Here is a 14,491-nt window from a genome sequence, read left to right on the forward strand (position 1 = left end):
TGATATCTATCTCCCGCAAACATCTTTCATCATCAATGGATGCTACGGACATCACGGAAATCTGTCAACCACAAATATCTGCAAGTCAAAGATCTTAATACCACTAACATTGGGAGTAACGGCTACTGGACAGTTCCTTTTCCTCCAGAATAAGATCTAAAACTGAGGTCTCATTCTTTTCCCCTCTATTATACAGGCAAAGTTAAACAAACACTATAGACAAGAAGAAATGCAGATGTGTGTGACAATGTATGTGAAGATGCTACATCATCAGAAAAAGCAAGTAAGATCAAGAACAACAGCACCTTCTAGTGAAATAGACCAAACAAACTACCATGCTCCCTCTGGAGGAAAGGTCTAGTAAGTATCCCTCAGGCATCTCAGGTTCAGCAGTCTTCCCCAGCAGTCCCCCCCCCCCCCAAACCCCGGTTGAAGCTGGTTGTTTTCTAGGACGTTCTTCTACCAGGTATGTAATTTAACCAGGTAGGCGATCTAAATCTGTGCCACCTACTTATCGTACACTCAGCTATTGCAAACACAAATATCGTAACAGACTCTCATTTAAACAGGTAGCACAAGGTAGCTTTCAGATTAATTTAAAGTAGATTGCTTTTTAATCTGACAAACAAAAACCAAATCAATTTGGGATGATTGTGCCTAAGCTTCCACTTAAGAATTGTTGTCAATCTAGGAAACAAAAGCAGAAGTTTATAATAACAATGCTTTGCTGGGTTGCAGTCAAGCAATGCTTAATAATGGCTATCAGTGTCACTGAGTCCAAATGAGAGTCTTGTGAATAAAATTTTGCCCAGTGTCTCGGATCCAGTCACAGAGCTTTCAAGAATGCATTCAAGCAGCGATTAACACTGAACAAATGTAACAACTATCACTGGGGATTCGACGAGGGCGGCGGTGAACTGAGCGTTAACGGCGAGTAGACTCCAGGAAGCCTGGGGACACGCGTTAAATCATGTAAACAAACAAAAAGGCACATGGAGGAGGGGGGTGGGGGGAGGTGAGGTCGACGATACCTTTGTCACACACCTTTATCAGCCACCCTTGCTAGCTCACCCCCACCGTCTCCATTTTTGGCAGTGACAGAGAGTAGTATAACACTGGTGTTTAGAGAACCAATTGGCTATGGCAGTGGTGAGGAAAAGTGAGGAATTTACAAGAAGTGTGGGGTGGTGGTGAGGAGAAATAGAGCGGATACACGGTCAGGGGCAAATGCTATTGGGAAGGACGGCAGGTAGAAGGGGGCGAGGCACAGTACGTTTACCTGTATAGAGTGAGAGAGAGTTTCCAGTGCATTTCGCGATGCTAACTTTCTTCCCCCCAAACCAGCTCTGCATTAGGTGTCCACAGATCCATAGGGACCTAGTTCAGTTGGAACAGTCACATTAGAAAGCATTTGTTTTTGGAGTGAACAAACAAACAAAAAAGAAACATGCACAATGGAAGCAGAAGTGAGCGAAGCCCCATCACATACAAGTAAAGGAAATGCAAAAAGGTTTTAAAGTGTGGGTGCCTCCTAAGACATAAATATGTTTTACAGTATGCTTGCATCATAAATTTATGTCAAGGAAAGTAAATCATCAATGTACCACAATCCGGTTAAAGAAGCTGAATGGGGACTATGTGTGGTTAAAACATACCAAAAGCTAGGTTGAAGATTTTGCTGCTCCTGGGAAAGGGGTTTGGTATGGTGTGTGCAGCTGGGGGGTAAAGAATGGGGTTGCTCCTAGACTTACCCCATTCATAGAGAGGGGTGAGATTGGGATCAGTCTCAAGTCCTTTAGCTTCTTTTCAGGGCTCCGATTCATACGAGTCTGGTCGTTTCACAAAGGAAAAACAATTATGAAACATCAAAAAGCAAAAAACAGCTAAAGCTCCTAGCAAAAGCTCTCCAGTTCCCTCTTTAAATGATCAGGCAGGCTCTTTATTTGAAGGCTTGTATTAGTCGTAAAGATCATGTACAGATCTTTAAAGTCTTCTCTTCTGAGAACACCGGCGGCAAGAACGGTACCATGATAGAAACTACAAACATGAATGTTGAAGTAATACGTTTTCCAAGATCACATTCACATACTGACATCTTCAGCACATGGGTGCGAACAGGGGCGTGGTAAGTGAATGAAATGCTGTCACTAAATGAGAGGCAGATGCAAAGATGAAGAGAGATGCATTGAGGGTCGTCTATGAAGTTGCAGCAGGAAGACTGAAAGAAACTGATAGGAATCTCCCAATTCATTTAATCCCAAATCACAGTACCACAGAATATACAGCACTTTAGTGTAGTCTCAATCCAGTTTCACTTAATAAGACTACAAGAAAAAAAGTAGCAAAAATGTAATACATAAGGCATAAGAATAATAGGCCACTAATGATTTTGGCTGTTTTTCTAGAAAAAAATGAGAGAATTTTGGCTATAAACAATCACTTTGAGTAAGCCACAAGAAAAACACATTCTCTCTTGCAGATGTAAACAAAAATAAAAAATCAAAAGTAGTATATCTCTTTAAATGGATACTTGAGTCCCTTATCATTGTTTATAAAAACATGATAGCATTAAAAAAGACACTTTACAAAAACAGATTCTACAATGCATCATGGCAGTTAAATTGGCGAGTTTAGAGACGCTCCTATAAAACAGATTACAGCAAAAGCTGACTAGCTACACCTTCCTCTGATTGGTCGTTTCCCATACATCACCATATCTATGGAAGTAGCTACATTAAAGGTGTAGGGGAGAGAAGTCACAGTGTCTTTCAGCTTTCAGGATGGGTGGACAGGGATGGAAGGGTGAGGTTAAAGGTCAACACTAAACTTTTTTCCATTTGAGGTGTAAGTATGTGCGTGTAGATCGAGGTTGCTTCCCTGTGCAGGAGTACACATGTGCGTTCCTGTCGTGACAACCAATGGAAAACATACACGCTACACCACAGTCCAAGAGAAAAACAAGAAACAAACAAAGACGTAAAATACTGTCCAACCCTGGTCCTACACTTCACACACCTTTGGAGTAAACATACATACATTCAATTTATTTAAACATTTATTAAATGCATTGAAATCTAATTTCATAATAACTGTATCGATGCGCAAACTGTTTATATAACTATAATCAAGCAATATTTAGTATTAAGTCCAGTATTCATTCATAGACTACAAACACTTAGGAATATAAAAGTTAAAATGCATCATGGCAAGTGCCTAATCTACACTTGAAAACTACTTGGTCATAGATTGAAAGTTTCCTTAAACAGGCAATGTAATATTGATTATGTGTGCAGGAATGAGAGCATGCAGTTTCCCTTTTCAGCCCTGACTGCACTGGGTGTGTTTGAGATCAGAACCAAGGTTAGAAACTCCAGTCTGTAGTTAAAACCGACACGGCCACCTTCTTAAACCCAAGCACACACACATCACAAACATACACCTGTGGTTTCTTTCTGACACACACACACACACACACACACACACACAGCACAAGGAAAGGAGAGGCAGAGAGTATGTGGAGCACACTATCGGAAGGGTGTTTCAGGGGTGTGTAGGGCGAGTTCGGGGCGGCGGAGGAGGGGTTCCTTGTGCGACGGCGGAATCGGCGGTGGCTCATACACGCGGGGTGTTGCCATGGCGATGGCGGCAGCGGCAGACACGGGGGCGGCGGGCGGCACTGGCCTGAGGGAGTCGAGCGTTGCCACTGGCTGAGTAGGCACACCAGGCAGAGTCTGCAGTGCAGACATTGCTGCAATAGGGTTGGGAGACGGATACGCGTACTGGTACTGTGGATACTGCTGCAGCTGCTGGTAGTATTCTGCGTAGTATCTGGGATAGAGGTGGAGAGGAAACACACATGCACATCCACGCAGACAGAGTAAGAGAGACAGAAATCACACAGACATGCATATACAAACGTATATACACCATTAGATAGGGAGAGAAACAAAAAGACAGAAAGACATTTACACGCAAACACATGACACCACCATCGTAAATCGGTTCTAAAACCAACTTTTTTAAACTTAAAAACTTTTGCAGTAATCATTATATCTATTTTATTGCAATCAACTCACCTGGCTAGAGGGTCATCCTCCTGTGCAGCGGCTTCCTCTCGACCCGCAGGTGTAGGCAATAAGGCTCTGCGCTTGGCCCTCTGGTACATTAATGGTTTCATAATAGGGTCAGGCAACAGTGGGGCAGATCTTCTAAGCGGACTCCTGTCCCTTTCTCCAGACTTTGAGCTAGCCTGTTGCTGTTCTGCTAGCACTTGCTGGCCTTGTGCAAAGTAGTGCGCCCTTGCTGCCTCAAAGAAAGCTGCTGAGTCAGCTGCCCCAAAAGCCCCGTAAGCTGGGGTAGCGCTGTAGAGAGCCGGGGCTACTGTATAAGCTGGGTTAACAGCACCAGCGGCAGCTCCGGGTACTTCCATGCTGTGCGCTGCAGTTAGGAACACTGGATTTGCTAAAGCATGCGCGTAAACTTGTGGACCGTATGCACCAGCGGCTGCAACTGCACCACTTGTCACTTGCCCATAGAGAGCTGGGTTAACAGAGCCATACATCTGTGCGGCAGCTGCAGCAGCACCAGAGTTGAGTGCCTGGTTTGCTACTGTCCCACTGTAGAGCTGATTGGAAACTGTTCCATACACTTGACTAGCTAGTGCTCCATAAACAGCTGGAGCCACTGCAGTTCCTCCCTCTCCCCTTGCTCCAGCAGCTGTAAGTCCAGTCAAAGCAGCATACGTGGGGTCAAAAGATGAGGTGTTGTATATGGAGTTGTGGACACTCTGTTGAACCTGCAGTGGAAGGCCGGCAGCTGCAGCAGCAGCAGCAGCTAACACGGCCGCTTGGCTCTGGTACTGCTCCAGCGTGGGCTTACCAGCGGGGCATTCACCTGCATAATGGCCCTGTTTCCCACAGCTAACACATGGGATTTTCCCAGTTGGAGTCTGTTTAGTTGGCTGAACTTTGGACAGCTCCACAGAGAGCGGTCGTCCTTTGAAGGAGGTCCCATGCAAAGCCTCAATTGCCTGCAGTGCATCCTCCTTGTTCTCCATGTGCACAAAGGCATAACCTGCCGAAAAAAAACAACTTTTTTTTATGGGGTCCCTTTAATAATGTAGCCCAAAATAATGCAGAAGCATTTGGTACTCAACATGAGCTCTAACACATACTTTAAATTGGGTTAACCAAATCTTGTCCCTGGAGAGCTATCTTGCTCCAACGCATTTGCCTGTTATTTTCTAGTTATCCAGATGACCTTAAATTGCTGGTTCAGTTACGTTTGACTAGATCTCTGTAAAATGGTAGACCGCCATGAGTAGCACTGACTACTCTTGCTACTACTACTCTTAAGTTTTTGAAAGAGCTTGATACTCTCACCTTTCACCTTATCGCACTCCAAAACTTTCCCAAAGGTCTGAAAGAGCTCCCGAAGATCTTCTGTAGTGCACATACTACTCAGATTACCCACAAACACCTTTGTCGAATGGAGTGGGCGTCCTCGGGACTCCTCGACCACAAGGTTACGTCCTTTGAACTCTCGTCCATTGAGCTCCAGGATGGCACGTTCAGCAGCACCCTCTCCTTGCAGGTGTACGAAAGCAAACTGTCTCAAGACGCTGCAGCTAACCACCTGGCCGTACGCCTCAAAGATGGCTGACAGTTCTTCTTGCGTGGTGTCCAGGGCCAGATTTCCTACGAAGAGCTTTATTGTTTGGCCCTTATCCATTGTGCTGAAGTTAATGAAAGATGTTATTTCAATAACTGATAGATCAGACCAGGAAATATTAACATGTGCAAGTACAATTTGAAAAGTGAAGAGTACATATTCTCTTACAAAAAAAGTAATGAGGCTGTACCATGGTAGGGTTGTCAAAAGTACTGACTTCGATATCAGTCAGTACTGAAATGTTAAAAATATGACAATATCAGCATTTACTGCTAGTATTTCAAGCAGATTCTTGTATGAGCCACCTATTAGTAGATATATAAGGATACGCCGATAGACATCTTTTTATTATTTCAGTACCGACAGGTACCAAACTCAGTACTACCATGGTACAATTATGGTATCAGATATAAAATATTATTCTATTACAGTACTATAGTACTCTATTTAATATACTATAATCTACTATCATACTCGGGTGATTCATGCAATACCAATGTATTTCCTTAGTATTTGGCACCATGGTAATACTATGGTTTACAGATGTGCCATAGTTTTGTACTTTTTGTTAGTTTAATCTCCAATTAATTGGAGAGAGAAATACATTTTTACCTGTGGAGAGAGATGCTAATAGTTACATAATGGCCGATCCCTAGTGAAAACAAAATATTGTCTTAATTGTGTTGTTTTTATGTGTGACAAAGCGAAAGAAAGTCCTGAGGTACATATGACACCATGTTGTCAATAAAAATAGTTCCACATATATACATCACACTTCATTAAACTTAGTCCTATCACATTAAAGACATAAACGCAAATGATTTATCATACGAAAAACTGTAAAACATCAAGGAAACATTAAGCAAGCACTGTGTTGGGGAGTAATTAGTTTCATGTAATGAAAATAAATGTAACTGTAATATGTTACTGTGAAAAAATGTGTAATTACATTATTTGTTTATGAAAATGTAAATATTTACACCCAAACATTTTTTTTAACATTAACTTTTTAATATTAATCTGACTGACCCAGCAAACATATTTTGGCTGATTGTTAAGCCATTATGACTATTAAGGGCCAGTAAAATATCTTGACTATGGGATGTCATGATCGTTCACTATATAAGTGAGGACATTTGGTACTCACAGGTATAGTTAAACCAGTACAAATTTAATTGATTTCTTTCTAAAAATGCATTGACTGCTCTAAGACACCAATGTTTCAGGAGTTTAGGACACAGAATAGGACACGTGTGTTCAATAACTGTTTTATTTTCCATTTGGGTGCATTTATATGCTTTATTTATTATTATTTTTTTTTTTTTTTGCAAAGCACTGTTCGATTTCAGTGTTTCGTGATGTATTTGCTATTCAAAGTTAGAAAATGATAAATAGTTGAAAATATTCATTAGAAATTTAGCACAGTTATCAAAAAAGTAAATGTTATCTTAAATGTAACTAAAATAGCTATACTACTTATTGAAATTTTAATAGGGTTAATTGTAATCTGTAACCTATTACATTTCCAAAGTAACTTTCCCAGCACTAATTAAGCATAAATAAAATTAATTAGCTGCAGTCACAAATGTATATCAATCTTGGTGACGCGGTGCATGTAAACACATTCACTTCCTTAATGAAGCAGCTCTCGGGACAAACACACACACAAACCTCAGTTTCATCGTAGCCCTGAAAACCGTATAAACCCCATTCAAAGATGAAATGTGTGAGACGCGCACGCGCTCCGGCTTCAGTAACACGAGTAGCGCGCGCGTCTCGAGTGATTTACTGGATGTCACACTTCTGACACCAGATGTTTACAAAACACTTCGATCGCTTCCGTCATCAACACCACCGCTCTGTAGTTATGCATTCTCGTTATATACGTATGTGTGTATGTTTCCATGTGTGCACTGTTCATTCTTTCCATCAGAAGTCTCTAAAAGACTCATTTTGTTTGGATATTCTGGGTGTCCCCGCGCGCCCCCCAAACCCTTCGCGTTTCTCTGTAAATCACACCGCTGCCTCGACTATATCATCACGTGTTTCATCGGCGATCGTCAACTATCGATCCTATATGATAAATGATGGAATCACTTAAAACATAAACATAGCGAGGAAAATAATCTCCCATCTTACCAAAGCGGTGCGGGGTTTCAAAATGGTCGATCCACTTCCGTTCTTTAGAATCGCTCTCATTCTTCAGCAGCGCTGATGCGTTCACTCGCTCGCGCTCACGCACGCGGACACCGGGGACTGTGCGTGCTTCTCACTACTGCATGCATCATTTAGGGGTTTGCTTTTTCTTCAATTAAACAAGAATTTAATAAAACTTATTTGAAAGCATTTCAGAGTTCTTGGAATGGACCACAACACTTTTCCCTCATCAGATTTCTGTTTTTTTTTTTATTCTCTTAATTTCATATGAATGCATTGGAAGCATTCTGTTTTTTTTCCTTTTCTTTAAGTCAAATACAAATATAGCCAGTTGCACGTTTATCCAGGGCTTTTAAAGAATACAGTCAGTTTTTTATATTATATAAATTAGTAGTTTGGTCTTATTTTGGTCAAAACAGATGCTTTTTCTAGTGGGATCTGGCAACACTGGTATCATTGTATTGACCAAGTAAATATGACATTATACAAGCATGGTATATGTCCAAAAACAAACAAACAAAAGCACAGAGATTATTTTAATTTTTTTGGTAGTAATATGAATAAGCAAGTGCTTATTTATTTTATTTGTACAACAATGATCATTACAAATGATAATAAAAATGAGGTTTTAAATTAAGACACTTTAGGTTACTGCTGAACAGAATGAAATTCAGATCAATGACAGGTTAAAGTGAAATTACAGAAGTGCTATTTTTAGATTCGTTTCGTAATAGCTTAAGAGCTTTTAGAAACATTTATAATATTGTATTTTCTTATTTCATAATAATTGATCATATTTAAACTGAAAATTTTTACAAATGACACCATTTCTTTTTTTTCAGTGTATAATAATTCTAAGCTTTTTCTTTTATAGAACTTCGAGGTAACACTTTACAATAGGTGAACTAGTTTACATGGACAGCATTTATTAACCATAATTTCAATTTCAACAATGCATTATTGAAATTGAAAGTTGTGCTTGTTAACATTAGTTAATGCACTGTGAACAAACAATGAATGACTGTATTCTCATTAACTAATGAGACTGTTATAAATGTACTGTTCATGAATCGTTCATGTTAGTTAATAGATAATGGAACCTTAGTGTAAAGTGTTACCAAATCTGATTTTCATCTTAAAGCAGCAGTAATCAGTTAAATTTCACTATATACCCACACCGTACATTAACACACTCAGTATTCACACAGTTTGATTTCTCCATCATGTGAATCCATCAAAACATGGCTCAAAATCTAAACAGACACTGAGGACAGCTTCAGAAAGCAGTGTTTTTGGTCTCTTATCATTCATTCACGAGTCCCTGACGCGCTCTCATCCTCACCCCGTTACAGATTAGCAGTGGGTGCGTCAGTGACTTTACGTCCTTTCCCAGCGATGGGTCGATCTCGCTCCTCCCACAGAGTCACACCATCACAGGCACAGATCTGTTTGGGGTTTTGAAACAAGCCGGCGGAGCGGGCGATGACTCCACAGGCCAACCTGAGACAACAGAGAGAGAGCGGACGTTAAGCAAACACACACTCGGTGCACTGAAGACATCGAGCAGCTCTGGACCGACTGGGATTTCTGTAGGAATCAATACCAAGAAGGCAGAGTTTTAAGCTTTTTTAAGCTCAGGCTCAGTCGGTTTGTATCACACACAAGAAGCAGCGTATCTTTTTCATATCCCTGTGATATTGTTTTTGTCTGGATAGGAATCTTCTTCACCTCTCTCCAGAGTTTCCTGTTATTTTGGACAGCGGGTGTTTCCCACGCCCCAAATCATCCTCCCCAGAATCCACCACCAGAGACCGACCAATCACATCCCACACCTGCCGGGAGACAAAAATCACAAAAAGGGAATAAATTAACATGTGCCATATCATTATTATTTAATATATGTGACGCTGGACCATAAAACCAGACATAAGAGTCCATTTTTTGAAACTGAGATTTATACATCTGAATAAATAAGTAAATAAATAATTTGTTATGATCGGACAATATTTGGTTGAGATGCAACAATTAAAAAAATCTGGAATCTGAGGGTGCAAAAAAAAAAAAAAATCGAAATACTGAGAAAATCATCTTTGAAGATGTCCAAATGAATTCTTAGCGATGCATATTACTAATCAAAAATTATGTTTTGATATATCTGTGGTAGGATATTAACACAATATCTTCATGGAACATGATCTTTACTTAATATCCGAATGATTTTTGGCATAAAAGAAAAATGGATAATTTTGACCCGTACTACCGTATGTATTTTTGGCCATTGCTACAAATATACCCAAGACTTAAGACCAGGGTCACATATCTATGTAGTTTTTATTAATTTGATGCCATTTTTAGTTATTTTAGTACTTTAAGTTAAACTAAAATTAAAATGAGAAACGTTGCCTTTGCATTTACCTGAAATAAAATAACTCAAAAGTTTTTAGGGTAACACTTTAGGGTAGATTTTATTTTAAATATGAAAAGTCATGTTTTTCTATGGATTACTTTTAATTATATTTTTACTATAATATATGAAAGCCCATTTCCACCACAGGTTAAAAAAATAAAACATAAGTTCCACAACTCTGACTTCTTTTACATGTTTATATCTGACAAAGTCTGAATTGTGAGATAAAAGGTTGCAATTATCAGTGTCGGAAACAGGCTTGAATAATAATAACCCTGCTCAGATCTGTGCATGATTATCTTGCTTGCTTGAGTGATAAGAGTCCAAAAGAGAGATGTGACCATGTGAAAGGTTAGTCAGTGTAATTAACATAATAACAGAGGCTTTATATAATGACTGTCCTTCTAATCGCTCTACTGTAGGCTTGATACACACACACCTGACTGCTCTGCTCTTACTCTCAGCTTATAGAGCAACACCAGACTTATGTTTTAATCTTAAAGAGACAAACACAGCTTCATGACCTTGATCTGAGAGTCTTCAAGCCGGAATGAAGCTCTGCCATCAGGAGCAGCCGTGATATTCCCCAGATCTCCTACATGCTGGAGACCAGACAGAGACACAGCGTTACTCCAGACACCTCCAGACAGAGTCAAGGCCAGCCAGAACACACACAGGACCTTAACCAAAACTAAAGAAAACTAAGAGGGGACTTACAAAAATACAAACTTATGTTAAATGTAATATAAATGGTATTATTAACATAAAAAAAAATAAAAATAATAATAATATATATATATATATATATATATATATATATATATATATATATATATATATATAAACAATTTGCTTTAAAATAAAATATATAAAATAAAAAAATGCCTGTAAATGAGCATTAACATATGAAATAAATAGAAATTATAATAAATAAATTATATACATATAATATTAAATAATTTGCTCACTGCTTTGTCTTCCATGATAAGTTATTTAAAAATAAAGAAATAATTATATAAAAATAATATAATTGAGTGTTTGTAATAAGTAAATAAGCATTAATATATTGAATAATTAAAATAATTAAAAATAAATAAGTATATTCTATTAATATATAAAAAACAATTTAAAAACAAATAAAATGCATATATTATATAATTTGCTTCTACGACAGTGTGTGTAGTTTAATAAATACACAGATACATAAATAACAATAGTAATATAAATAATATAAAATGTATTTATTAACTTACATTTATATAATTAATATTCTTTTGCTATTAACACAATACTACCATAGTTTTTGGACATAAATATACCATGAAATAGTTAATAATGTATGTACCCTCTCCGAGTCCTGAGGAGCTCCATGCTGTTTCCCAAGTGGATTGAAATGATCTCCACAGCTGAGAGAACACATATTTAATAATGATTACAAGCAAAAAACTATTTGACCGCACTGATTTCAGCTACAGATGAGCTAATGCAGTGTGCATTCTGTATTTCAGGGTCTTCAGTTTGACACATGATCTCCAGATCATGGTGATCATGTGGTTGAAGGTCAAGGGTCGCGGTACCTCCTGCAGTCCTGTGTCAGATCGCCCAGTTCATGCACATGCAGGCCGTGAGCTCCGGGCGTCAGTCCGTCAATCGTCCCGTCAATCAAACAGCGGTCCGGTGACAGCTGCAGGAATCTGACCACGCCCTGCACTAGCCCCGCCCCACTGAGCATCGCCACAGCAGCGCCCAGATCTGACACACACACACACAGAGGGATGAGATCTGTTCATCACAGCGCTCACTCTCACAGCGTCTGAGGTCTCACCTGTCTCTGAGCCGCCCATTCCCTTCAGGACGGCCCGTCTGCCTGTGCTTTCGATCAGACTCTGCACCTGTAGAGAGGTGAGCGCCGTCTCCACCAGCACCTGCTCCTTAGCCAGGTCTACATGCACCGACTGAACTCCTGCACACATACACACACACACACACACACACACACACACACACATACACACACACGCATGAATCAGAGAACTGTGGAAGCTTGTTTCAGTCATGGGATAAAAAAAGTACAATTTCACTGCTTTAGTTATTTTGATAAGTAGTTTACATTTAAAGGCAATTGCGACTTTTTAATCTGACAATTCAAACTTTTTTCAGAATTCCGAAATATAAACTCACAATTCCGAAAAGAATGAATTTTTTTTTTTTGGTGAAAAAAAAAAAAAAACCTAATTGTGAGATTTAAACTAAATATAAATTTATATAAAATATAAATTTATATTTTATACAAAAATATGTAAAAAGTAGATTGTAGAATATAAACTCGTTATAAAAAAAGTGTTAGATTTAAGGGAAAAAAATACAAGAATTGTGAAATAAAAACTCAGAATTCTGCAGAGGAAAGTAAGCACTGGGGAAGTTTATATTTCACATTTCTGACTTTTACCCTCAGAATTCTGAGTTCACATCTCACAATTATTTATTTTTATTTTTTTTACTTTTTATCCCAAAAGATGTAAAATAAATGTTTTTCTTAATTAGAATTTTTTTTTACATTTGTATTTGACTTTTTTGTGTGTGATAAAAAGTCGCCATTACTTTTTAATACACTTCTTAATATAACAGAAGCAGTCAAATGTCAAAATGATGGGTTTTAATCACAAAAAGAAGTATTCAAAAATGTATCAGTTAACTTGCAAGCTGCAAAGGAGGGAATTTTTTTGTTTTTATTTATTTTTTTAAATACTACTTTTAATGTCAAAGAACTTTGTCCTTAAAATCAGTAATTGTCTTCTTGTTTTGAAGTAGTAAAACACCTGCAGACTCGTCTGGTTGTCACTGGCCATAACTCTAACTGCATTAGTCCTAACATCAGGCTGAGAGCTGAACAAATAGTTGTGAAATGGCTCAAATTCAGACAGGAATTGTGTGTTTGTGGCAGTTTTTCTGGAGTTTACAACACTTCTTCACTGCACAAATGGCTGCCAAAAGCAAAAAAGCTACAAAATGCATCATTTCAAATCTGCTGCAGGGCGCTGTGCGAGAAGGAAAGGTTCGACTCACCTGGCTCTTTCTGCAGGACGCCCTTCACTGCATTAACACAGCTGTCACATGACATCTGCACCGCAAACTCCAGCTGCGCAAGCACATGCAGCACATGGACAACGTTAAATGCTGAATGCATTGTGTGAGAATGTGTATAGTTCATATTTATTATACGTTTTTAAGCATTTAGATCATTCTTTTACAATGCACTTAAATCTGCAATGTGACAAATTCATTTTAAAAAATGCACGTTAAATCTATATATGTATATGTGATCATTTATAAATAAATACATTTAAACAATAATAAATAATTAGCTGCTTCTATGAATTTTTTACAATGATTTTTGGCCATTGTACCTAGAAATACCATATACTGTTTATCATCTCATAATAAACCGCATGCAAAAAAAATAAATAATAATAATCATGTCAAGCCAGCTGTCTAAATGCATACATTAAAAACTATAATAAAGTTCAATAATAATATTCCTGAGAGTCGAAAATATAACGTGCTAGACTAAAACAGCACGGAAATGAAGAGGTAAATAACTGTGCATCTCTCCAATGATAACACGTTATGGAAATTATGATTTAATCAATAACAGGAACTTAAACATGACTTTTATGAAAGACGTTATAACAGTTGACCAGAGTTACTGATAACCTTATTAGACAAATAACACTGTCATATTTAATAACCGTAAATCAAGTTTAATATTTTAATCGATGTTTAGTTTTCATAACAGTATTTCTCTAAATACGTTAATTGTTTGATTCATTTATTCACCTTCGCAGTTCTGTTTGTGTCCATCTCCGGATCGCACGCCGACGAAGGCGGAAGTTCCGCAAAGAAAATATTCTAAAATAAAAGTCCTAGTAAGGGAATAGAAAATGACGTTACTAAAATAAGAGTCCCTTGAGGAACGACTGCAAACCACTTATCGCTAATAAAGACCATAGTCATATATAGAGCTGTGATGCAAACGCAATAAAGGCAAAGGTGATATCGATTGGTTAATATCCCTGGATTTAATCCAGTGGATTATGTTTGATTTAAACATGAAATCTAATATATCATTTTATAATTTAGAATTGACAACAACAACTTAAAAAGTCTTCTTGTTAAATTGGTTAGCCTGAAATAATAACATAACATAACAAAATATAAATGTATAATGTATTAATTTATTCTATTAATTTAACTTGG

General features: G+C 38.1%; 2 protein-coding genes across 3 annotated transcripts; both read right to left on the minus strand.

The window, feature by feature from the left end:
* Window positions 1-67: 67 nt before the first annotated feature.
* On the minus strand, window positions 68-7,959 carry LOC113073176 (RNA-binding protein 14-like). Of its 2 annotated transcripts, XR_003280454.1 has the most exons (5): window positions 7,810-7,959; window positions 5,382-5,734; window positions 4,077-5,073; window positions 1,752-1,829; window positions 68-1,377 (listed from the first exon to the last, which is right to left on the minus strand). XR_003280454.1 is itself a non-coding variant. In XM_026246053.1 (4 exons), the coding sequence occupies exons 2-4, from the start codon at window positions 5,728-5,730 to the stop codon at window positions 3,525-3,527; spliced, it is 1,650 nt and encodes a 549-aa protein (XP_026101838.1). In that variant the 5' UTR covers window positions 5,731-5,734; window positions 7,810-7,950; the 3' UTR covers window positions 2,235-3,524. The 2 variants fall into 2 exon arrangements, 1 of the variants encoding a protein (XP_026101838.1); XM_026246053.1 differs by lacking the exons at window positions 68-1,377; window positions 1,752-1,829 and adding an exon at window positions 2,235-3,828 and having other exon boundaries at window positions 7,810-7,950.
* A 391-nt stretch (window positions 7,960-8,350) lies between these two features.
* Window positions 8,351-14,153, minus strand: LOC113073177 (copper chaperone for superoxide dismutase-like). The gene is made up of 8 exons (XM_026246054.1): window positions 14,072-14,153; window positions 13,301-13,373; window positions 12,060-12,197; window positions 11,812-11,986; window positions 11,580-11,640; window positions 10,759-10,836; window positions 9,556-9,659; window positions 8,351-9,327 (listed from the first exon to the last, which is right to left on the minus strand). Exons 1-8 carry the CDS (start codon window positions 14,093-14,095, stop codon window positions 9,174-9,176), a joined length of 807 nt encoding a protein of 268 aa, XP_026101839.1. The 5' UTR covers window positions 14,096-14,153; the 3' UTR covers window positions 8,351-9,173.
* Window positions 14,154-14,491: the final 338 nt, after the last annotated feature.

Source organism: Carassius auratus, unplaced genomic scaffold, assembly GCF_003368295.1.
Source record: "Carassius auratus strain Wakin unplaced genomic scaffold, ASM336829v1 scaf_tig00011539, whole genome shotgun sequence".
In the NCBI taxonomy this organism is placed as follows: domain Eukaryota; kingdom Metazoa; phylum Chordata; class Actinopteri; order Cypriniformes; family Cyprinidae; genus Carassius; species Carassius auratus.